The sequence below is a fragment of the Psittacula echo genome (assembly GCF_963264785.1).
Source record: "Psittacula echo genome assembly, contig: SCAFFOLD_179, whole genome shotgun sequence".
NCBI lineage: Eukaryota > Metazoa > Chordata > Aves > Psittaciformes > Psittacidae > Psittacula > Psittacula echo.
In genome coordinates this window covers 5,846-30,268 of record NW_027664195.1, presented here as the reverse complement: position 1 = coordinate 30,268, position 24,423 = coordinate 5,846, and the positions used below count along the sequence as shown (strand labels likewise).

Genomic DNA, 24,423 nt, shown 5'->3' with positions numbered 1-24,423 from the left:
CCCAGCCCCATAGCAGAGCCTTTGGACCCATAGAACACCCCCAGCCCCATAGCAGAGCCCCTGGAGCCATAGAACACCCCCAGCCCCATAGCAGAGCCCCTGGACCCATAAAACACCCCCAGCCCCATAGCAGAGCCCCTGGACCCATAGAACACCCCCAGCCCCATAGCAGAGCCCCTGGACCCATAGAACACCCCCAGCCCCATAGCAGAGCCTCTGGACCCATAGAACACCCCCAGCCCCATAGCAGAGCCCCTGGACCCATAGAACACCCCCAGCCCCATAGCAGAGCCCCTGGACCCATAGAACACCCCCAGCCCCATAGCAGAGCCCCTGGACCCATAGAACACCCCCAGCCCCATAGCAGAGCCTCTGGACCCATAGAACACCCCCAGCCCCATAGCAGAGCCCCTGGACCCATAGAACACCCTCAGCCCCATAGCAGAGCCCCTGGACCCATAGAACACCCCCAGCCCCATAGCAGAGCCTCTGGACCCATAGGAGAACCCCCCCAGCCCCATAGCGACAACCCCTGAGCCAGAACAGAGACACCAGACCCATAGTGGAAGCCCTGGACCCATAGGGGAGCCCTCAGCCCCATAACCCATTGGGGAGCCCCTCCAGCCCCACGGCACCCCCTGTGCCCCATAGCAACCCCTGCCCCATAGCCCACCCCCCCCCCCGCCACAGCCTTGCCCCATAGCCCCCCGCTGCCCCATAGCCCTGCCCCACACCTGCATCTCCCCTATTTCGCCATGGCCTTGATGGCGACAGCAGCTTCCTCAGTCATGGCCGACAGCACCGTGATCTGGGGCAGGAGGCACAGAGTGACCCACAGCGACCCATAGAGCCCATAGGGACCCCATAGAGCCCCATAGGGACCCACAGAGCCCCATAGGGACCCACAGAGACCCATAGAGCCCATAGGGACCCATAGAGCCCATAGGGACCCATAGAGCCCCATAGGGACCCACAGCGACCCATAGAGCCCATAGGGACCCATAGAGCCCCATAGGGACCCACAGAGACCCATAGAGCCCATAGGGACCCATAGAGCCCCATAGGGACCCACAGAGCCCCATAGGGACCCACAGAGACCCATAGAGCCCATAGGGACCCATAGAGCCCCATAGGGACCCACAGCGACCCATAGAGCCCATAGGGACCCATAGAGCCCCATAGGGACCCACAGCGACCCATAGAGCCCATAGGGACCCATAGAGCCCCATAGGGACCCACAGCGACCCATAGAGCCCATAGGGACCCATAGAGCCCCATAGGGACCCACAGAGCCCCATAGGGACCCACAGAGACCCATAGAGCCCCCCCAGAGCCCCCATAGAGACCCCATAAAGACCCCATAGAGCCCCCATAGAGCCCCATAGAGCCCCATAGAGAACCCCATAGAGACCCCATAGAGACCCCATAGAGCCCCATAGAGCCCCATAGAGCCCCCATAGAGCCCCATAGAGACCCATAGAGACCCATAGAGCCCCCATAGAGCCCCATAGAGAACCCCATAGAGACCCCATAGCGCCCCCATAGAGCCCCATAGAGCCCCATAGAGCCCCCATAGAGCCCCATAGAGCCCCATAGCGCCCCCATAGAGCCCCCATAGCGCCCCCATAGCGCCCCCATAGAGCCCCATAGCGCCCCCATAGCGCCCCCATAGCGCCCCCATAGCGCCCCATAGCGCCCCATAGCGCCCCCATAGCGCCCCCATAGAGCCCCCATAGCGCCCCATAGCGCCCCCATAGAGCCCCATAGAGACCCCATAGAGCCCCATAGAGCCCCATAGTGCCCCATAGCGCCCCATAGCGCCCACATAGAGCCCCATAGAGCCCCCATAGAGCCCCATAGAGCCCCCGTAGAGCCCCCATAGCGCCCCATAGAGCCCCCATAGAGCCCCATAGAGCCCCCATAGAGCCCCCATAGAGCCCCCATAGCGCCCCATAGAGCCCCCATAGAGCCCCCATAGCGCCCCATAGAGCCCCATAGAGCCCCCATAGCGCCCCCATAGCGCCCCATAGCGCCCCATAGCGCCCTACCAGGATCTCCTCCCCGCAGTCGTACTTCTGCTCGATCTCCTTGCCCAGGTCGCCCTCGGGCAGCCTCAGGTCCTCCCGCACCTCCCCACTGTCTTGCAGCAGCGAGAGGTACCCGTCCTGGATGCCTATGAGCTGCCCCACAGCACTTAGGGGGCAGCCCCATAGCGAGGGCGGCCCCAAAGGGCTATCAAAGGGGGGGGGGCGGGGGGGGGGGTTCTGCCCCCCAAGTGTGTCCCTATGGGACGCTCTGCCCCCAGGTGCCTGTCTATGGGGTGCTCTGCCCCCTCAGTGTATCCCTAAGGGGCCCTCTGCCCCCCAGGTGCCTGTCTATGGGGTGCTCTGCCCCCTAAGTGTATCCCTATGGGGCCCTCTGCCCCCTAAGCGTCCCCCTATGGGGCACTCTGCCCCCTAAGTGTGTCCCTATGGGGCGCTCTGCCCCCCAGGTGCCTGTCTATGGGGTGCTCTGCCCCCAAAGTGGATCCCTATGGGGCCCTCTACCCCCTAAGCGTCCCCCTATGGGGCGCTCTGCCCCCCAAGTGCGTCCCTATGGGGCGCTCTGCCCCCTAAGTGAATCCCTATGGGGCCCTCTGCCACCTGTGTCCCTATGGGGCTCCCTGCCCCCTAAATGTCTCCCTATGGGGCGCTCTGCCCCCTAAGTGTCTCCCTATGGGGTGCTCAGCCCCCCAGGTGCCTGTCTATGCGGCCCTCTGCCCCCCAAGTGTCCCCCTATGGGGCGCTCTGCCCCCTAAGTGTATCCCTATGGGGCGCTCTGCCCCCAAGTGCATCCCTACGGGGCCCTCTGCCCCCCAAGTGCGTCCCTACGGGGTGCTCTGCCCCCTAAGTGCATCCCTATGGGCCTCCCTGCCCCACAACTGCATTCCTATGGGGCGCTCTGCCCCATAAGTGTGTCCCTATGGGGCCCTCTGCCCCCTAAGTGTGTCCCTATGGGGCCCTCTGCCCCCTAAGTGTGTCCCTATGGGGCCCTCTGCCCCCTAAGTGTGTCCCTATGGGGTGCTCTGCCCCCTAAGTGTATCCCTATGGGGTCCTCTGCCCCCTAAGTGTATCCCTATGGGACCCTCTGCCCCCTAAGTGTGTACTTACGGGGTGCTCTGCCCCCTAAGTGTATTGCTATGGGGCGCTCTGCCCCCTAAGTGCCCCCCTATGGAGCCCTCTGCCCCCTAAGTGTCTCCCTATGGGGCACTCAGCCCCCCAGGTGCCTGTCTATGGGGCGCTCTGCCCCTTAAGTGTGTCCCTAGAGGGCTCCCTGCCCCCTAAGTGCCCCCCTATGGGGCCCTCTGCCTCCTAAGTGTCCCCCTATGGGGCACTCAGGCCCCCAGGTGCCTGTCTATGGGGTGCTCTGCCCTCTAAGTGCATCCCTATGGCGCGCTCTGCCCCCTAAGTGAGTCCCTATGGGGTGCTCAGCCCCCCAGGTGCCTGTCTACGGGGTGCTCTGCCCTCTAAGTGCATCCCTATGGGGCGCTCTGCCCCCTAAGTGTATCCCTATGGGGCGCTCTGCCCCCCAGGTGCCTGTCTACGGGGTGCTCTGCCCCCTAAGTGCATCCCTATGGGGCGCTCTGCCCCCTAAGTGTGTCCCTATGGGGTGCTCAGCCCCCCAGGTGCCTGTCTACGGGGTGCTCTGCCCCCTAAGTGCATCCCTATGGGGCCCTCTGCCCCCTAAGCGTCCCCCTATGGGGCACTCTGCCCCCTAAGTGTGTCCCTATGGGGCGCTCTGCCCCCCAGCTGCCTGTCTGTGGGGCGCTCTGCCCCCCAGCTGCCTGTCTATGGGGCTCCCTACCCCCTAAGTGTCTCCCTATGGGGCGCTCTGCCCCCTAAGTGTCTCCCTACGGGGCCCTCTGCCCCTAAGTGTCTCCCTATGGGGCTCCCTACCCCCTAAGTGTCTCCCTATGGGGCCCTCTGCCCCCTAAGTGTCTCCCTACGGGACCCTCTGCCCCTTAAGTGTCTCCCTACGGGGCCCTCTGCCCCCTAAGTGTCTCCCTATGGGGCTCCCTATCCCCTAAGTGTCTCCCTATGGGGCCCTCTGCCCCCTAAGTGTCTCCCTATGGGGCGCTCTGCCCCCTAAGCGTCCTCCTACGGGGCCCTCTGCCCCCTAAGTGTATCCCTATGGGGCGCTCTGCCCCCCAGGTGCCTGTCTATGGGGCCCTCTGCCCCCTAAGTGTATCCCTATGGGGCGCTCTGCCCCCAGGTGCCTGTCTATGGGGTGCTCTGCCCCCTAAGTGCATCCCTATGGGGCCCTCTGCCCCCCAATTATGTCCCTATGGGGCGCTCTGCCCCCTAAGTGTCTCCCTATGGGGCGCTCTGCCCCCTAAGTGTCTCCCTATGGGGCTCTCTGCCCCCTAAGTGTCTCCCTATGGGGCGCTCTGCCCCCTAAGTGTCTCCCTATGGGACCCTCTGCCCCCTAAGTGTCTCCCTATGGGGCGCTCTGCCCCCTAAGCGTCCTCCTATGGGGCCCTCTGCCCCCTAAGTGTATCCCTATGGGGCGCTCTGCCCCCTAAGTGTATCCCTATGGGGCGCTCTGCCCCCTAAGTGTCTCCCTATGGGGCCCTCTGCCCCCTAAGTGTATCCCTATGGGGCGCTCTGCCCCCTAAGTGTCTCCCTATGGGGCCCTCTGCCCCCTAAGTGCATCCCTATGGGGCCCTCTGCCCCCTAAGTGTCTCCCTATGGGACCCTCTGCCCCTTAAGTGTCTCCCTATGGGGCGCTCTGCCCCCTAAGTGTCTCCCTATGGGGCCCTCTGCCCCCTAAGTGTCTCCCTATGGGGCGCTCTGCCCCCTAAGTGTCTCCCTATGGGACCCGCTGCCCCCTAAGTGTCTCCCTATGGGGCGCTCTGCCCCCTAAGTGTCTCCCTATGGCGCGCTCTGCCCCCCAGGTGCCTGTCTATGGGGTGCTCTGCCCCCTAAGTGTCTCCCTATGGGACCCTCTGCCCCCTAAGTGCATCCCTATGGGGCCCTCTGCCCCCTAAGTGCATCCCTATGGGACCCTCTGCCCCCTAAGTGTCCCCCTATGGGGCCCTCTGCCCCCTAAGTGTCTCCCTATGGGGCGCTCTGCCCCCAGGTGCCTGTCTATGGGGTGCTCTGCCCCCTAAGTGCATCCCTATGGGGCCCTCTGCCCCCCAATTATGTCCCTATGGGGCCCTCTGCCCCCTAAGTGTCTCCCTATGGCGCGCTCTGCCCCCAGGTGCCTGTCTATGGGGTGCTCTGCCCCCTAAGTGCATCCCTATGGGACCCTCTGCCCCCTAAGTGTCCCCCTATGGGGCCCTCTGCCCCCCAGGTGCCGGTCTATGGGGCCCTCTGCCCCCTAAGCGTCCCCCTATGGGGCACTCTGCCCCCTAAGTGTGTCCCTATGGGGCGCTCTGCCCCCCAGCTGCCTGTCTATGGGGCTCCCTACCCCCTAAGTGTCTCCCTATGGGACCCTCTGCCCCTTAAGTGTCTCCCTATGGGGCTCCCTACCCCCTAAGTGTCTCCCTATGGGACCCTCTGCCCCCTAAGTGTCTCCCTATGGGGCCCTCTGCCCCCTAAGCGTCCTCCTATGGGGCCCTCTGCCCCCTAAGTGTATCCCTATGGGGCGCTCTGCCCCCTAAGTGTCTCCCTATGGGACCCTCTGCCCCCTAAGTGTGTCCCTATGGGGCGCTCTGCCCCCTAAGTGTCTCCCTATGGGACCCTCTGCCCCCTAAGTGTCTCCCTATGGGACCCTCTGCCCCCTAAGTGTCTCCCTATGGGACCCTCTGCCCCCTAAGTGTCTCCCTATGGGACCCTCTGCCCCCTAAGTGTCTCCCTATGGGGCTCCCTACCCCCTAAGTGTCTCCCTATGGGACCCTCTGCCCCCTAAGTGTCTCCCTATGGGGCGCTCTGCCCCCTAAGTGTCTCCCTATGGGGCCCTCTGCCCCCTAAGTGTCTCCCTATGGGGCGCTCTGCCCCCTAAGTGTCTCCCTATGGGGCGCTCTGCCCCCTAAGTGTCTCCCTATGGGGCGCTCTGCCCCCTAAGTGTCTCCCTATGGGACCCTCTGCCCCCTAAGTGTCTCCCTATGGGGCCCTCTGCCCCCTAAGTGTCTCCCTATGGGGCGCTCTGCCCCCTAAGTGTCCCCCTATGGGGCCCTCTGCCCCCCAGGTGCCTGTCTATGGGGCCCTCTGCCCCCTAAGTGTCTCCCTATGGGGCGCTCTGCCCCCCAAGTGTGGGGCAGGTACCTGGAAGTCGTTCCTCTTGATGTTGGGCACGTCCATGTTGTGGGTCGAGGGGCAGATGTCCTCGTACTTCTTGCCCGTGAAGATGTCGATGCCCACGAGGTGAACCTGGGCCATGGGGGGGGGGAAGGAACCATTGGGGGGGGGCAATGGGGGGGTTTGGGGGGGGTTGGAACCATTTGGAGGGCATTTGGGGGGGGCAATGGGGGGGAAGGAACCATTTGGGGGGGCAATGGGGGGGTTTGGGGGGGGTTGGAACCATTTGGAGGGCATTTGGGGGGGGCAATGGGGGGGAAGGAACCATTTGGGGGGGCAATGGGGGGGTTTGGGGGGGGTTGGAACCATTTGGGGGGCATTTGGGGGGGGCAATGGGGGGGAAGGAACCATTTGGGGGGGCAATGGGGGGGTTTGGGGGGGGTTGGAACCATTTGGAGGGCATTTGGGGGGGGCAATGGGGGGGAAGGAACCATTTGGGGGGGCAATGGGGGGGTTTGGGGGGGGTTGGAACCATTTGGGGGGCATTTGGGGGGGGGGGGCAATGGGTGGGAAGGAACCATTTGGGGGGGCAATGGGGGGGTTTGGGGGGGGTTGGAACCATTTGGGGGGCATTTGGGGGGGGGGCAATGGGGGGGAAGGAACCATTTGGGGGGGCAATGGGGGGGTTTGGGGGGGTTGGAACCATTTGGAGGGCATTTGGGGGGGGCAATGGGGGGGAAGGAACCATTTGGGGGGGCAATGGGGGGGTTTAGGGGGGGTTGGGTTGGGTTTAGGGGGGGTTGGAACCATTTGGGAAGCATTTGGGGGGGTTTGGGGGGGTTGGAACCATTTGGGGGGCACTTGGGGGGGCAATGGGGGGGAAGGAACCATTTGGGGGGCTTTTGGGGGGGGTTTGGAGGGGCCATGGAGGGGTTTGGGGGGGTTGGAACCATTTGGGGGGGGCAATGGGGGGGTTTAGGGGGGGTTGGGTTGGGTTTAGGGGGGGTTGGAACCATTTGGGAAGCATTTGGGGGGGTTTGGGGGGGTTGGAACCATTTGGGGGGCATTTGGGGGGGGTTTGGGGGGGGTTGGAACCATTTGGGGGGCTTTTGGGGGGGGTTTGGAGGGGCCATGGAGGGGTTTGGGGGGGTTGGAACCATTTGGGGAGGGCAATGGGAGGGTTTAGGGGGGGTTGGGTTGGGTTTAGGGGGGGTTGGAACCATTTGGGAAGCATTTGGGGGGGTTGGAACCATTTGGGGGGCACTTGGGGGGGCAATGGGGGGGAAGGAACCATTTGGGGGGCTTTTTGGGGGGGGTTTGGAGGGGCCATGGAGGGGTTTGGGGGGGTTGGAACCATTTGGGGGGGGCAATGGGGGGGTTTAGGGGGGGTTGGGTTGGGTTTAGGGGGGGTTGGAACCATTTGGGGGGCATTTTGGGGGGGCAATGGGGGGGAAGGAACCATTTGGGGGGAGCAATGGGGGGGAAGGAACCATTTGAGGGGCTTTTGGGGGGGGTTGGAACCATTTGGGGGGCTTTTGGGGGGGCAATGGGGGGGAAGGAACCATTTGGCGGGGGCAATGGGGGGGTTTAGGGGGGGTTGGAACCATTTGGGGGGGGCAATGGGGGGGAAGGAACCATTTGGGGGGGTCTGGGGGGATTTAGGGGGGTTTACAGGGGTTGAAGGCCATTTGGGGGGGGTTTTGGGTTCCAGGGGGGTTTAGGGGTGATTTGGGGGGGGGTTGGGGGGCTTCAGGGGGGATAGGAAGGTTTTGGGGGGGGGTTGGGGCCATTTGGGGCTGATTTAGAGGGGTTGGGGGGGGTTCAGGGGGGTTTGGGGCCAAGTGAGGGGCGTTCGAGGGGAGGTCGATTGTGGCGGGGGGGGGGGGATGGTGGTTGGGGGGTGGTTTGGGATGGTTTTGGGGTGTTTTGGGGTGGTTTTGGGGTGTTTTGGGGTGTTTTGGGCTGGTTTAGGTGTTTTTAAGTGTGTTTTGGGGTGTCTGGAGGGTATTTTGGGGTGGTTTAGGTGGTTTTAGGTGTGTTTGGGGGCGTTTCGGGGGTGTTTTGGGCTGGTTTAGGTGGTTTTAAGTGTGTTTTGGGGTGTTTGGGGGGTATTTTGGGGTGGTTTAGGTGGTTTTACGTGTATTCTGGGGTGGTTTGGGGTGGTTTAAGTGTTTTTAGGTGTGTTTTGGGGTGTTTCGGGCTGGTTTAGGTGTTTGTAGGTGTGTTTTGGGGTGTTCCAGGGGTATTTTGGGGTGGTTTAGGTGTTTTTAGGTGTGTTTCGGGGTGTTTCAGGCTGGTTTAGGTATTTTTAGGTGTGTTTTGGGGTGTTTGGGGGGTATTTTGGGGTGGTTTAGGTGTTTGTAGGTGTCTTTTGGGGTGGTTTAGGTGGTTTTAGGTGTGTTTTGGGGTGGTTTTGGTGTTTGTAGGTGTCTTTTGGGGTGGTTTAAGTGTTTTTAGGTGTGTTTTGGGGTGTTTCGGGCTGGTTTAGGTGCTTTTAGGTGTGTTTTGGGGTATTCTGGGGTGGTTTGGGGTGTTTTTGGGCTGGTTTAGGTGTTTTTAGGTGTGTTTTGGGGTGTTTGTAGGTGTGTTTTGGGGTGGTTTAAGTGTTTTTAGGTGTGTTTTGGGGTGGTTTTGGTGTTTGTAGATGTGTTTTGGGGTGTTTGGGGGTATTTTGGGGTGGTTTAGGTGTTTTGGGGTGTATTTTGGGGTGTTTCGGGGTGGTTTAAGTGTTTGTAGGTGCGTTTCGGGCTGGTTTAGGTGTTTGTAGGTGCGTTTGGGGCTGGTTTAGGTGTTTGTAGGTGCGTTTGGGGCTGGTTTAGGTGTTTGTAGGTGCGTTTGGGGCTGGTTTAGGTGTTTGTAGGTGCGTTTGGGGCTGGTTTAGGTGTTTGTAGGTGCGTTTCGGGCTGGTTTAGGTGTTTGTAGGTGCGTTTCGGGCTGGTTTAGGTGTTTGTAGGTGCGTTTCGGGCTGGTTTAGGTGTTTGTAGGTGCGTTTCGGGCTGGTTTAGGTGTTTGTAGGTGCGTTTGGGGCTGGTTTAGGTGTTTGTAGGTGCGTTTCGGGCTGGTTTAGGTGTTTGTAGGTGCGTTTCGGGCTGGTTTAGGTGTTTGTAGGTGCGTTTGGGGCTGGTTTAGGTGTTTGTAGGTGCGTTTGGGGCTGGTTTAGGTGTTTGTAGGTGCGTTTGGGGCTGGTTTAGGTGTTTGTAGGTGCGTTTGGGGGTGGTTTAGGTGTTTGTAGGTGCGTTTGGGGCTGGTTTAGGTGTTTGTAGGTGCGTTTGGGGCTGGTTTAGGTGTTTGTAGGTGCGTTTGGGGCTGGTTTAGGTGTTTGTAGGTGCGTTTCGGGCTGGTTTAGGTGTTTGTAGGTGCGTTTCGGGCTGGTTTAGGTGTTTGTAGGTGCGTTTGGGGCTGGTTTAGGTGTTTGTAGGTGCGTTTCGGGCTGGTTTAGGTGTTTGTAGGTGTGTTTCGGGCTGGTTTAGGTGTTTGTAGGTGCGTTTCGGGCTGGTTTAGGTGTTTGTAGGTGCGTTTCGGGCTGGTTTAGGTGTTTGTAGGTGCGTTTGGGGGTGTTTGGGGGGTGCCGCTGACCTTGGCGTGCCCGTGCTTGCCCGTTTTGGAGGTGGACATCTCGACGATCTTGCAGGGCCGGCCCTTGAGGACGACGAAGCCGTTCTTGCGCAGCGCCGAGCACTGCATGGGGAAGGTGGCCGAGGCGCCCGCGTCGCCCGTCTCGAAGTCCAGGTCATCCGCCATGGCTGTGGCTCTGGGGGGACCCCAGGGATATGGGGAGAAAGGGGATAAGGGGGGGGATATGGGGGGGGATACGGAGAATCAAAGGATGGGCACACAGGGATGGGGATAAATAAAGGGGGGATATGGGACATGGGGATGGGAATAAAGGGGGATAAGGGGACATGGGGGGGACACGGGGATAAAGCAGGATATGGGGGATAAAAGGATGGGGGCATGGGGGGGACATGGGGATAAAGGGGATATGGGGGGGACAAGAGATATGGGGAGAGAGATGAAGGGGATATAGAGACATGGAGAGAGAACAACAGACATGGGGATAAAGGGGATATGGGGACATGGGGGGGACACGGGATATAGGGAGGAAGGGGGATAAAGGGGGGATATGGGGGGACAGGGGGGTAAAGGGGGGAGAAAGGGGGTAAGGGTGGATATGGGGATAAAGGGGATATAGAGACATAGAGGGGAAACAAGGGACATGGGGATAAAGGGGATATGGGGGGGACAATGGATATGGGGATAAAGGGGGATATGGGGACATTGGGGGGGACACAAGGGATATGGGGAGAAAGGGGGACAAAGGGGGTATGGGGGACAAAAGGATGGGGCCATGGAGGGGACATAGGAATGGGGATAAAGGGGGAGAAGGGGATGGGGGCCAAGGGGGGGACACGAGAATGGGGATAAGGAGGGTTGGGGACAAAGGGGGCAGAAAGGGAACATCAGGGAATAAGGATACGGGGAGGACAAGGAGGAATAAAGGGGGGGACCCCAAAACAAGCAGGGACAAGGTTAGAGCAGGGCACAGAATGGGGGGGAAGCCCCCAGAGGGATCGGGGACCTCCCCCCCAAAGGAACCTGGGGATCCCCTATAGGGAGTGAGGACCCCCCCCATAGCATTGGGGACCCCCATAAAGGAGGCCAAGGACCCCCCGACAGGGACACGGGGAGCCCCTATGGGGTGCTGGGCTCCCCCCATAGCATTGGGGACCCCCATAAAGGGGGTCACGGACACCGGTTGGGCCCCCCCCCCACGTGGCACCCACGTCGCTTCCCCCCCGCTCCCCATAACCGGGGCCAATGGGGCCGCCCATTAAGTGCATGCGGGGGGCCCGAGGGTGACCCCAAAACCCCCGGTACAGGGGGGTCCCCCCTTTCCTTAACCCCCCCTTGATGCTGGGGGGGGGGGGTCCTCGTGCCTTTCACCCCCCCTCCATTAAAGCGCAGGCGCCTTCTTCACCACCCCCCCCCCCCCCCCACCTCCACCGCCGGCCGGCACATGGCGGCCAGGCCGCAACCCGGGCCTAGGCCTCACCGGCCACATGGCCCCCAAACTCCGACCGGGGGGGGCCCTAAACCCGGCCCCCAACACCCCTTTAACACAGTGGGGGGGTCCGCAACCCCTTTATCCCCCTTCCGACCCCTTAAACCCCCCCCACCCCACCCCGTTAACCCAGGGCAGCGGCGAGGCCGCGCCGCCACCACCACCACCACCCCCCCCCCCGCCTTCTAATGGCTGTTTAAGGGCGGGTTTACCTCAGGAATAGGGGTTCCGGGGGGGTCTGAAAGGGGCTCAAGAGGAGGGGAAGGGGAAAGGGGAAGGGAAGCAGCGGGAGCGTCCGTGCGGGGCGGCGGCTGCCGCCGGTCTGAGGGGGAGCGCCGGGGGGCGCCCGCTTTATATAGGGGGGGGGGGGGGAGTGTGCGTGAGTGTGCGTGCGGCGCGCGCCACGCGGGCCGGGCCCATCTGAGCGCCGCGGGGGGGGGGGGGGGGAACTCCTCGTTTAAACCCCGGTTTTCGCCTTTAAACCCCCCCCCCACGTTCCCCTCCCCCCGGACCACAATTTAACACCCCCCCCCGTTCCCCCCGACCCCGGTTTAAACCCCCCCCCCCAACCACGTGGTTCTCTCGCGCCATGTCGCGACTCACCCCCCCCCCGCGTCCGCGATCGCAACCGCCGCCGCCGCCGCGCTGGCTCCTGCGAACCCCCCCCACCCCGTCCCCGCGGGCCGAGAGTGCGCATGCGCGCCCCGCCCCGCCTCACCCCCCCGTCCTCCTCGGGAGCGTACTGCGCATGCGCGGGACGGGTGTGGGCGGAGAGCGCCGCGCATGCGCGGGAATGGGGAGGGAGGTGGAGAAGGAGGGAGGGAGGGGGAGGCGCCATGTTGGGGGGGGAGATCCCTATGGATAACGTGGGATGGACCCGATCCCTATGGATAACGGGGGATGGACCCGATCCCTATGGATAACGGGGGATGGATCCGATCCCTATGGATAACGTGGGATGGACCCGATCCCTATGGATAACGGGGGATGGATCCGATCCCTATGGATAACGGGGGATGGGCCCGATCCCTATGGATAACGGGGGATGGATCCGATCCCTATGGATAACGGGGGATGGGCCCGATCCCTATGGATAACGGGGGATGGATCCGATCCCTATGGATAACGTGGGATGGACCCGATCCCTATGGATAACGGGGGATGGATCCGATCCCTATGGATAACGTGGGATGGACCCGATCCCTATGGATAACATGGGATGGATCCGATCCCTATGGATAACGTGGGATGAACCCGATCCCTATGGATAACGGGGGATGGGCCCGATCCCTATGGATAACGGGGGATGGACCCGATCCCTATGGATAACGGGGGATGGATCCGATCCCTATGGATAACGGGGGATGGACCCGATCCCTATGGATAACGGGGGATGGATCCGATCCCTATGGATAACGGGGGATGGACCCGATCCCTATGGATAACGGGGGATGGATCCGATCCCTATGGATAACGTGGGATGGACCCGATCCCTATGGATAACATGGGATGGATCCGATCCCTATGGATAACGTGGGATGGATCCGATCCCTATGGATAACGGGGGATGGACCCGATCCCTATGGATAACGGGGGATGGATCCGATCCCTATGGATAACGGGGGATGGACCCGATCCCTATGGATAACGGGGGATGGATCCGATCCCTATGGATAACGGGGGATGGACCCGATCCCTATGGATAACGTGGGATGGACCCGATCCCTATGGATAACGTGGGATGGATCCGATCCCTATGGATAACGGGGGATGGGCCCGATCCCTATGGATAACGGGGGATGGATCCGATCCCTATGGATAACGGGGGATGGGCCCGATCCCTATGGATAACGGGGGATGGACCCGATCCCTATGGATAACGTGGGATGGACCCGATCCCTATGGATAACATGGGATGGACCCCCCTTTACATTGGGCCCCCCAATAACACCACGGGGCCAGATTGGACTCAGGGCTTCTTTGGGGGGGGGGGCACAAAACTGGGGCAGTTTGGGGCAGTTTGGGGCAGTTTGGGGTCAGTTTGGGGCAGTTTGGGGCAGTTTGGGGCAGTTTGGGTCAGTTTGGGGTCAGTTTGGGGCAGTTGGGGGCAGTTTGGGGCAGTTTGGGGTCAGTTTGGGTCAGTTTGGGGTCAGTTTGGGGCAGTTTGGGGCAGTTTGGGGTCAGTTTGGGGCAGTTTGGGGCAGTTTGGGGTCAGTTTGGGGCAGTTTGGGGCAGTTTGGGGCAGTTTGGGGCCAGTTTGGGGCAGTTTGGGGCAGTTTGGGGCAGTTTGGGGCAGTTTGGGGCAGTTTGGGGCAGTTTGGGGTCAGTTTGGGGCAGTTTGGGGTCAGTTTGGGGCAGTTTGGGGTCAGTTTGGGGCAGTTTGGGGCAGTTTGGGGTCAGTTTGGGGTCAGTTTGGGGCAGTTTGGGGTCAGTTTGGGGCAGTTTGGGGTCAGTTTGGGGCAGTTTGGGGCAGTTTGGGGTCAGTTTGGGGTCAGTTTGGGGCAGTTTGGGGCCAGTTTGGGGCAGTTTGGGGCAGTTTGGGGTCAGTTTGGGGCAGTTTGGGGCCAGTTTGGGGCAGTTTGGGGCAGTTTGGGGTCAGTTTGGGGCAGTTTGGGGTCAGTTTGGGGCAGTTTGGGGTCAGTTTGGGTCAGTTTGGGGTCAGTTTGGGTCAGTTTGGGGCAGTTTGGGGTCAGTTTGGGTCAGTTTGGGTCAGTTTGGGGTCAGTTTGGGGCAGTTTGGGGCAGTTTGGGGGCAGTTTGGGGTCAGTTTGGGGTCAGTTTGGGGTCAGTTTGGGGCAGTTTGGGGCAGTTTGGGTCAGTTTGGGGGCAGTTTGGGGTCAGTTTGGGGTCAGTTTGGGGCAGTTTGGGTCAGTTTGGGGTCAGTTTGGGTCAGTTTGGGGCAGTTTGGGGGCAGTTTGGGGGCAGTTTGGGGGCAGTTTGGGGCAGTTTGGGGCAGTTTGGGGCAGTTTGGGGTCAGTTTGGGGCAGTTTGGGGCAGTTTGGGGCAGTTTGGGGCAGTTTGGGGCAGTTTGGGGTCAGTTTGGGGCAGTTTGGGGCCAGTTTGGGGCAGTTTGGGGCAGTTTGGGGTCAGTTTGGGGCAGTTTGGGGTCAGTTTGGGGCAGTTTGGGGTCAGTTTGGGTCAGTTTGGGGCAGTTTGGGGTCAGTTTGGGTCAGTTTGGGTCAGTTTGGGGTCAGTTTGGGGCAGTTTGGGGCAGTTTGGGGGCAGTTTGGGGCAGTTTGGGGCAGTTTGGGTCAGTTTGGGGGCAGTTTGGGGTCAGTTTGGGGTCAGTTTGGGGCAGTTTGGGTCAGTTTGGGGTCAGTTTGGGTCAGTTTGGGGCAGTTTGGGGGCAGTTTGGGGGCAGTTTGGGGTCAGTTTGGGGCAGTTTGGGGGCAGTTTGGGGCAGTTTGGGGCAGTTTGGGGGCAGTTTGGGGGCAGTTTGGGGCAGTTTGGGGTCAGTTTGGGTCAGTTTGGGTCAGTTTGGGGTCAGTTTGGGGTCAGTTTGGGGCAGTTTGGGGGCAGTTTGGGGCAGTTTGGGGGCAGTTTGGGGTCAGTTTGGGGCAGTTTGGGGCAGTTTGGGGTCAGTTTGGGGCAGTTTGGGGCAGTTTGGGGTCAGTTTGGGGCAGTTTGGGGCAGTTTGGGGTCAGTTTGGGGCACTTTGGGGTCACTTTGGGGCACTTTGGGGCAGTTTGGGGCAGTTTGGGGTCCGTCAGGTCCCCGCCAGCAGCCGCAGCTCCGTGCTGGGCTTGGGGGGGGGCCCCAGGGGGGCGCCGCGGGTCTCGGGCAGGAACAGGAACACCCCAAGGGCAGAAACGGCCGCGAGGGCCCCGAACGGGAGCAACAGGAACGGGCCCAGGGAGAGCTGCGGGGGCACCATTGACACCCATTGACACCCATTGACACCCATTGACCCCCATTGATACCCATTGACACCCATTGACCCCATTGACACCCATTGACCCCATTGACACCCATTGACCCCCATTGACACCCATTGACCCCCATTGACCCCCATTGACACCCATTGACCCCCATTGACACCCATTGACCCCCATTGATACCCATTGACACCCATTGACATCCATGGATACCCATTGATACCCATTGACACCCATTGACCCCCATTGACACCCATTGACACCCATTGACATCCATGGATACCCATTGATACCCATTGACACCCATTGATACCCATTGACACCCATTGACACCCATTGACACCCATTGACCCCCATTGACCCCCATTGACACCCATTGACACCCATTGACCCCCATTGACACCCATTGACACCCATTGACACCCATTGACACCCATTGACCCCCATTGACATCCATGGATACCCATTGATACCCATTGACACCCATTGATACCCATTGACACCCATTGACAACCATTGATACCCATTGACCCCCATTGACCCCCATTGACACCCATTGATACCCATTGACACCCATTGACACCCATTGACCCCCATTGACACCCATTGAGACCCATTGATACCCCATTGAACCCCATTGACCCCATTGACACCCATTGATACCCATTGACACCCATTGATACCCATTGACAGACACCCATTGATACCCATTGACCCCCATTGACACCCATTGACCCCCATTGACACCCATTGATACCCATTGACACCCATTGACACCCATTGACACCCATTGATATTCATTGATACCCATTGACACCCATTGATACCCATTGACACCCATTGATACCCATTGATACCCATTGATACCCATTGACACCCATTGACACCCATTGACACCCATTGACCCCCATTGACACCCATTGATACCCACTGACCCCCATTGACACCCATTGACCCCCATTGACACCCATTCACACCCATTGACACCCATTGATACCCATTGACAGACACCCATTGATACCCATTGACACCCATTGACACCCATTGATACCCATTGACACCCATTGATCCCCATTGATCCCCATTGATACCCATTGACCCCCATTGACCCCCATTGACACCCATTGACACCCATTGACCCCCATTGATACCCATTGACACCCATTGACACCCATTGACACCCATTGACCCCCATTGACACCCATTGATCCCCTTGATCCCCATTGATCCCCATTGACCCCCATTGACACCCATTGACCCCTATTGACCCCCATTGACACCCATTGACCCCCATTGATACCCATTGACACCCATTGACACCCATTGACCCCCATTGATCCCCATTGACCCCCATTGACACCCATTGACACCCATTGACCCCCATTGACACCCATTGATCCCCTTGATCCCCATTGATCCCCATTGACCCCCATTGACTCCCATTGACCCCCATTGACCCCCATTGACCCCCATTGACACCCATTGACCCCCATTGATACCCATTGACCCCCATTGACCCCCATTGACACCCATTGACCCCCATTGACCCCCATTGATACCCATTGGCCCCATTGACCCCCGCTGATCCCTATTGACCCCCATTGACCCCCATTGATCCCTATTGACCCCCATTGACACCCATTGAGACCCATTGACACCCATTGACACCCATTGACCCCATTGACCCCATTGACCCCCATTGACCCCCATTGCCCCCCCCCGCCCCCCACTGCCCCATTACCTCCATAGCGGGCACGGCCGCAGCCACAGCCCCATTCCCGGCCCAGGCCACGGCCGCGGTGACGCCGGCAGCAGCCGCGCGCGCCGGGCTCGGGATCAGCTCCGCCGGGAGCAGGGGCGCGACCGCGCCGGGGCCCAGGGCGAAGGAGGCGACCATGAGGAGCCCCCCCCCCATAGCGAGCGTGGGGGGCAGCGGCCATGGGGCCTGGGGGGGACAGGGAGGGAGCGTGGGGGCTATGGGGGAGAAGGGGGGCGTGGGGGTAAGGGGGGGGCTATGGGCTGGGGGAGGGGCTATGGGGGGAATGGGGGGGATGGGGGGATGGGGGGAGGGGCTATGGGGGATAATGGGCTGGGGGAGGGGCTATAGGGGTGGGAGAGGGGCAGTTTGGGGCAGTTTGGGGGCAGTTTGGGGCAGTTTGGGGCAGTTTGGGGGCAGTTTGGGGCAGTTTGGGGTTGTTTTGGGGCCATTTTGGGGCAGTTTGGGGGCAGTTTGGGGCAGTTTGCGTCAGTTTGGGTCAGTTTGGGGTCAGTTTGGGTCAGTTTGGGGCAGTTTGGGGCAGTTTGGGGCAGTTTGGGGCAGTTTGGGGTTGTTTTGGGGCCATTTTGGGTCAGTTTGGGGGCAGTTTGGGGCAGTTTGCGTCAGTTTGGGTCAGTTTGGGGTCAGTTTGGGTCAGTTTGGGTCAGTTTGGGTCAGTTTGGGGTCAGTTTGGGGCAGTTTGGGGCAGTTTGGGTCAGTTTGGGGTCAGTTTGGGGTCAGTTTGGGTCAGGTTTGGGGCAGTTTGGGTCAGTTTGGGTCAGTTTGGGGTCAGTTTGGGGCAGTTTGGGGCAGTTTGGGGCAGTTTTGGGTCAGTTTGGGTCAGTTTGGGGTCAGTTTGGGGTCAGTTTGGGGCAGTTTGGGGTCAGTTTGGGGCAGTTTGGGTCAGTTTGGGTCAGTTTGGGTCAGTTTGGGGTCAGTTTGGGGCAGTTTGGGGCAGTTTGGGTCAGTTTGGGGTCAGTTTGGGGCAGTTGGGGTCAGTTTGGGGTCAGTTTGGGTCAGTTTGGGTCAGTTTGGGTCAGTTTGGGGTCAGTTTGGGGCAGTTTGGGTCAGTTTGGGTCAGTTGGGGGCAGTTTGGGTCAGTTTGGGTCAGTTTGGGGTCAGTTTGGGGTCAGTTTGGGTCAGTTTGGGGTCAGTTTGGGGTCAGTTTGGGGTCAGTTTGGGGCAGTTTGGGGTCAGTTTGGGTCAGTTTGGGGTCAGTTTGGGGTCAGTTTGGGGTCAGTTTGGGGTCAGTTTGGGGCAGTTTGGGTCAGTTTGGGGTCAGTTTGGGGCAGTTTGGGGCAGTTTGGGGTCAGTTTGGGGTCAGTTTGGGTCAGTTGGGGTCAGTTTGGGGCAGTTGGGGTCAGTTTGGGGCAGTTTGGGTCAGTTTGGGTCAGTTTGAGGTCAGTTTGGGGTCAGTTTGGGGCAGTTTGGGGTCAGTTTGGGGCAGTTTGGGGCCGTTTTGGGGCAGTTTAGGGCAGTTTGGGGCAGTTTGGGGCCGTTTTGGGGCAGTTTAGGGCAGTTTGGGGGCAGTTTGGGGCAGTTTGGGGCCGTTTTGGGGCAGTTTAGGGCAGTTTGGGGCAGTTTGGGGCCGTTTTGGGGCAGTTTAGGGCAGTTTGGGGTCAGTTTGGGTCAGTTTGGGTCAGTTTGGGGTCAGTTTGGGGTCAGTTTGGGGCAGTTTGGGGTCAGTTTGGGGCAGTTTGGGGCAGTTTGGGGTCAGTTTGGGTCAGTTTGGGTCAGTTTGGGGTCAGTTTGGGGTCAGTTTGGGGCAGTTTGGGGTCAGTTTGGGGCAGTTTGGGTCAGTTTGGGTCAGTTTGGGTCAGTTTGGGGTCAGTTTGGGGCAGTTTGGGGCAGTTTGGGTCAGTTTGGGGTCAGTTTGGGGTCAGTTTGGGGCAGTTTGGGGTCAGTTTGGGTCAGTTTGGGTCAGTTTGGGGTCAGTTTGGGGCAGTTTGGGGTCAGTTTGGGTCAGTTTGGGGTCAGTTTGGGGTCAGTTTGGGGGCAGTTTGGGGCAGTTTGGGGCCGTTTTGGGGCAGTTTAGGGCAGTTTGGGGTCAGTTTGGGGCAGTTTGGGGCCGTTTTGGGGCCGCTTTGGGGCAGTTTAGGGTCAGTTTGGGGCAGTTTGGGGCCGCTTTGGGGCCGTTCCCGCTCGCTCACCCTCAGGCTCAGCCCCAGGGTCAGCACCACGCCGCTCGCCGCCATGCCCAGGAGCCCGCCCAGCAGCAGCGCCCGGCGCCCCGCCCTCCGCAACAGCGCCGCCTGCAGGCAGGGAGGACCCGCGCGCGCCTCGTCAACGGGAGCCTCCCATTGGCTGAGGGCCCGCGGCCAGGGGGCGGGGCTTACCGCCAGCACGGTGGCGGCCATGTTGGTGGCGCCGGTGGCCACCGTGGCCCACGTGGGCTGCGCCAGCCCCGCCCGCTCAAAGATGGCCGTCGAGTAGTAATGGAGCTATGGGGGGGGGGGGGCAGAAGGGGGCGGAGCCAGCGTCAGGCCCCGCCCCTTGTCTCCCATAGGCTCCTCCCCTTAGGCCTCGCCCCGCTTTAAGCCACTCCCCATTGGCCCATCCTCTCAGAAGCCACGCCCCTCTTTAGGCTCCTCCCCTTTAAGCTCCGTCCCCAGTAGGCCCCGCCCCCTTAGGCTCCGCCCCCTTTAGGCTCCCCCCATTTAGCTCTGCCCTTTTTTAGGCTCCTCCCCTTTAAGCTCCGCCCCTTTAAGCTCCGTCCCCAGTAGGCCCCGCCCCCTTAGGCTCCGCCCCCTTTAGGCTCCCCCCATTTAGCTCTGCCCTTTTTTAGGCTCCTCCCCTTTAAGCTCCGCCCCCTTTAAGCTCCGTCCCCAGTAGGCCCCGCCCCCTTAGGCTCCGCCCCCTTTAGGCTCCCCCCATTTAGCTCTGCCCTTTTTTAGGCTCCTCCCCTTTAAGCTCCGCCCCCTTTAAGCTCCATCCCCTGTAGGCCCCGCCCCCTTTAGGCTCCCCCATTTAGCTCCGCCCCTCTTTGGGCTCCTCCCCTTTAAGCTCCGCCCCCTTTAAGCTCTGCTCCCTGTAGGCGCCGCCCCTTTAGGCACCGACACCTTTTAGGCTCCTCCCCCTTTAGCCCCTCCCCTTTAGACCCCGCCCCTCTTTAAGCCCCACCCCTTGCCCCCACCTGATCAAAGGCTACGCCCCCTTTAAGCCCCGCCCCCTTTACAGGCTCCCCTTTACACCCTCTCCCTGTAGCCCCTCCCCTTTAAGCCCCGCCCCATTCAGTTTCCTCCCCTTTAAGCTCCTCCCCCTCCAGCTCCCGCCCCCTTAGGCCCCGCCCCTCTTTAGGCCCCGCCCCTCTTTAGGCCCCGCCCCTCCTCACCGCTCCGATCCCCGCCAGCTCCTTCACCAGCGCCGCCCCCACCGCGAGCGCCAGCGGCTGCCGGAGCTGGGCCCGGCCCCAGAGCCGCGCCAGCCCGGGGGCGGGGCCTGCGCCCGCGCATGCGCCTGGGGGGGAAGTGGGCGGGGTTAAACCCGGAGGGGGGCGGGGTTAAGGGAATGGGGGGGGTCCGGTTCCGGTTCCGGTTCCGGTTCTCACCGCGGGCGGCGCCGGGGCCCAGCGGCAGCAGCAGGAGCTGGAGCGCGGCCGGGAGCAGCCCCAGGGCCAGCAGCGCCGGCAGCGCATGCGCGGAGCCCAGCAGCGCCGGCAGCGCCAGCACCTGCGGGGGACGGGACGGCACCGGGCGTCGGGGGAGCGCCGCAGTGTCGCGATAGCACCGCTTTACGGCGGCCGGCGTCGCTTTACGGCACCCGGGGGGGGGGGGGGTGTCGCAGCGCCGCCGCACGGCACTGCAGTGTCGCGATAGGGCACCCGGTGTCGTGATAGCGCCGCGATACGGCCCCGCCAGCGCGATAGCGCCGCGATAGGGCAACCGATGTCGTGATAGCGCCGCGATACGGCACTCCAGAAGGGCGATATGGCACCCGGGGTCGCCATAGGGCACCCAGTGTCGTGATACCGCCCCCTGGTGTCACGATAGCGGCGCGAAATGGCGCCTGGTGTCGTGATGGTGCTGCGATACGGCACCCAGTATCATGATAGCGCCATGATACAGCACCGGGTGTTGTGATAGCGCCACGATACGGAGCCCCAGTGTCGCGATAAAGCATCCAGTGTCGTGATAGTGCCGCCATACGACACTGCACTGTCACGATATGGCGCCCAGTGTCCTGATAGCGCCGCAATAGCACACCCCAGTGTGGCCAAACGGCACCCACTGTCGCGATAACACCGCTTTCCGGCACCCACTGTCGCGATAACACCGCTTTACGGCCCCCAGTGTCGCGATAGCGCCGCTTTACGGCCCCCGGTGTCGCGATAGCTGAGGCCCCCCCCCCCCCACCGGCCCGCCCCTCCCGAGGCCACGCCCCCACCTGTGACGTCAGCATCCCCAGGGCGACGCCGGCCTCGTGCACGGCGCCGAGCGCCCCCTGCAGGCTGGGCGGAGCCACCTCCTCCAGGTACAAGGGGACCAATCCCGAGGCCAGGCCTGCGGGCAGGGGGCGGGGTCACGACCGGCCACGCCCCCAACCCCCCCCACCCCCCCCGCCGCCAACCAATCGCGTGCGCGGCCCCGTGAAGGGGCGGTACCTGAGTGGAGGCCGGTGACCAAGCGGCCAATGACGACGAGGGCGTAGGTGGGGCCCAGCTTGGCCCCGCCCATCAGGGCTCCTCCAATCACCGCCAGCCCGTTACTGGCCAATAGGGCGCCTTTCCTGCAAGGGGAGGGGCGGGGCCACGGCGGGCGGCGGCCACGCCCCCGCCTCTCTTTAGCCCCGCCCCCTTAAGCCCCCACGCTCCGCCCACCTCAAGCCCCAGGCCCCTCCCCCTTTAAGCCCCGCCCCTTTAAGCCTCACACCCATTTGGCGCCACCTCTTCAAGCCCCGCCCCCCTTAGGGCCCCATCAGGCTTCGCCCCGTTTAGGTCCCAGCCCTTTGAACCCAGCCTCCCTCCAAGCCCCACCCCCCTAAAGCTCCGCCCCTTCATGCCCCGCCCCTTTAAACCCCCCACCTTTAAGCCCCGCCCCACCCAAGCCCCTCCCCTTTGCGCTCGGTCCTTTTAAGCCCCACCCCCTTTCAGCCTCGTCCCTTTAAGCCCCTCCCCCTCGAGACCTGCCCCACTCACACCCTGCCCCCTTTAAGCCCCGCCCCCTCCAAGCTCCACCCCCTCAGCCCCCACCTCCTTCAAGCCCTGCTCCCTTTAAGCCCCGCCCCCTCCAAGCTCCGCCCCTCCAAGCTCCGCCCCTCAGCCCCCACCTCCTTCAAGCCCTGCTCCCATTAAGCCCCGCCCCCTTTAAGCCCCGCCCCTCCAAGCTCCGCCCCTCAGCCCCCACCTCCTTCAAGCCCTGCTCCCATTAAGCCCCGCCCCCTTTAAGCCCCGCCCCTCCAAGCTCCACCCCCTCAGCCCCCACCTCCTTCAAGCCCTGCTCCCTTTAAGCCCCGCCTCCTTTAAACCCACACCCATTAAGCCCCACCCCCTCCAAGCTCCGCCCCCTCAGCCCCCACCTCCTTCAAGCCCTGCTCCCATTAAGCCCCGCCCCCTTTGAGCCCCGCCCCCCTCCAGGCCCCGCCCCCTTTAAGCCCCGCCCCCGGGCACCGTCCGAGCCTCTGAGCCGCGGGCGCCGCCGCCAGCCCCGCGGGAACGGCCCCGAGGGGGAGGAGGGAAACGGCGAGGGGGGGGGAGGGGCCGCGGGGCCACTGCGAGGAATTGGAGGGGCCCCAGAGAGCCTGGGGGGAGGGGAGAGAGAGAGAGCGGGGGGGGGGGGGGGTAAGGAGAGAGCTGTGGGGCAGGGAGAGAGCTGTGGGGCAGGGAGAGAGCTATGGGGCAGGGAGAGAGCTGTGGGGCAGGGAGAGAGCTATGGGGCAGGGAGAGAGCTATGGGGCGGGGAGAGAGCTATGGGGTAAGGAGAGAGCTATGGGGCAGGGAGAGAGCTATGGGGTAAGGAGAGAGCTATGGGGCAGGGAGAGAGCTATGGGGTAAGGAGAGAGCTATGGGGCAGGGAGAGAGCTATGGGGCAGCGCTATGGGGCAGGGAGAGAGCTATGGGGCAGCGCTATGGGGCAGGGAGAGAGCTATGGGGCAGGGAGAGAGCTATGGGGCAGGGAGAGAGCTATGGGGCAGCGCTATGGGGCAGGGAGAGAGCTATGGGGCAGGGAGAGAGCTATGGGGCAGGAATGGTGCTATCAGGTAAGGAGAGAGCTATGGGGTGGGGAGAGAGCTATGGGGCAAAGAGGGAGCTATGGGGCAAAGAGGGAGCTATGGGGTAAGGAGAGAGCTATGGGGCAGGGAGAGAGCTATGGGGCAAAGAGGGAGCTATGGGGCGGGGAGAGAGCTATGGGGTAAGGAGAGAGCTATGGGGCAGGGAGAGAGCTATGGGGCAAAGAGAGAGCTATGGGGCAGGGAGAGAGCTATGGGGCAGCGCTATGGGGCAAAGAGAGAGCTATGGGGCAGGGAGAGAGCTATGGGGTAAGGAGAGAGCTATGGAGCAGGGAGAGAGCTATGGGGTAAGGAGAGAGCTATGGGGCAGGGAGAGAGCTATGGGGTAAGGAGAGAGCTATGGGGCAGCGCTATGGGGCAGGGAGAGAGCTATGGGGTAAGGAGAGAGCTATGGGGTAAGGAGAGACCTATGGGGCAGGGAGAGAGCTATCGGGCAGCGCTATGGGGCAAAGAGGGAGCTATGGGGCAGGGAGAGAGCTATGGGGTAAGGAGAGAGCTATGGGGTAAGGAGAGAGCTATGGGGCAGGGAGAGAGCTATGGGGCAGTGCTATGGGGCAAAGAGGGAACTATGGGGTAAGGAGAGAGCTATGGGGCAGCGCTACGGGGCAGGGAGAGAGCTATGGGGCGGGGAGAGAGCTATGGGGTAAGGAGAGAGCTATGGGGCAGGGAGAGAGCTATGGGGCAGGGAGAGAGCTATGGGGTAAGGAGAGACCTATGGGGCAGGGAGAGAGCTATGGGGCGGGGAGAGAGCTATGGGGCGGGGAGAGAGCTATGGGGCAGGGAGAGAGCTATGGGGCAGCGCTATGGGGCAAAGAGGGAGCTATGGGGCAGGGAGAGAGCTATGGGGCAGGAATGGTGCTATCAGGTAAGGAGAGAGCTATGGGGTGGGGAGAGAGCTATGGGGCAAAGAGGGAGCTATGGGGTAAGGAGAGAGCTATGGGGCAGGGAGAGAGCTATGGGGTAAGGAGAGAGCTATGGGGCAGGGAGAGAGCTATGGGGTAAGGAGAGAGCTATGGGGCAGGGAGAGAGCTATGGGGTAAGGAGAGAGCTATGGGGCAGGGAGAGAGCTGTGGGGCAGGGAGAGAGCTATGGGGCGGGGAGAGAGCTGTGGGGCAGGGAGAGAGCTATGGGGTAAGGAGAGAGCTATGGGGCAGGGAGAGAGCTGTGGGGCAGGGAGAGAGCTATGGGGCGGGGAGAGAGCTATGGGGCAGCGCTATGGGGCAGGGAGAGAGCTATGGGGCAGGGAGAGAGCTATGGGGTAAGGAGAGACCTATGGGGCAGGGAG

The 24,423-nt window shown here is 61.8% G+C and overlaps 2 protein-coding genes across 3 annotated transcripts; both read right to left on the bottom strand.

The window, feature by feature from the left end:
• Positions 1–725: 725 nt before the first annotated feature.
• EIF5A (eukaryotic translation initiation factor 5A) lies at positions 726–11,943 on the bottom strand. 2 transcript variants are annotated; one of them, XM_080639924.1, is made up of 5 exons: positions 11,887–11,943; positions 9,798–9,972; positions 6,249–6,353; positions 2,049–2,180; positions 726–808 (listed from the first exon to the last, which is right to left on the bottom strand). In XM_080639924.1, the coding sequence occupies exons 2-5, from the start codon at positions 9,960–9,962 to the stop codon at positions 746–748; spliced, it is 465 nt and encodes a 154-aa protein (XP_080496050.1). In that variant the 5' UTR covers positions 9,963–9,972; positions 11,887–11,943; the 3' UTR covers positions 726–745. The 2 variants fall into 2 exon arrangements, with proteins under 2 accessions (XP_080496050.1, XP_080496051.1); XM_080639925.1 differs by lacking the exon at positions 11,887–11,943 and adding an exon at positions 11,496–11,623.
• A 2,856-nt stretch (positions 11,944–14,799) lies between these two features.
• On the bottom strand, positions 14,800–21,785 carry LOC308232695 (solute carrier family 2, facilitated glucose transporter member 1-like; the record flags this gene model as incomplete). Its single annotated transcript, XM_080639926.1, has 9 exons — positions 14,800–15,141; positions 16,899–17,102; positions 19,064–19,165; positions 19,250–19,354; positions 20,245–20,369; positions 20,461–20,887; positions 21,141–21,412; positions 21,514–21,638; positions 21,730–21,785. The coding sequence occupies 9 exons, from the start codon at positions 21,783–21,785 to the stop codon at positions 14,989–14,991; spliced, it is 1,569 nt and encodes a 522-aa protein (XP_080496052.1). The 3' UTR covers positions 14,800–14,988.
• Between the last annotated feature and the right edge of the window lie 2,638 nt (positions 21,786–24,423).

Excerpts from the sequence above, each read along its gene's own strand:
- EIF5A (XM_080639924.1), bottom strand. The coding sequence starts at position 9,962 with ATGGCGGATGACCTGGACTTCGAGACGGGCGACGCGGGCGCCTCGGCC. Across the intron at positions 2,181-6,248 it reads TCAAGAGGAACGACTTCCAG|CTCATAGGCATCCAGGACGG; the intron begins GTACCTGCCCCA and ends GCTGTGGGGCAG. Across the intron at positions 809-2,048 it reads ACTGCGGGGAGGAGATCCTG|ATCACGGTGCTGTCGGCCAT; the intron begins GTAGGGCGCTAT and ends CTCCTGCCCCAG.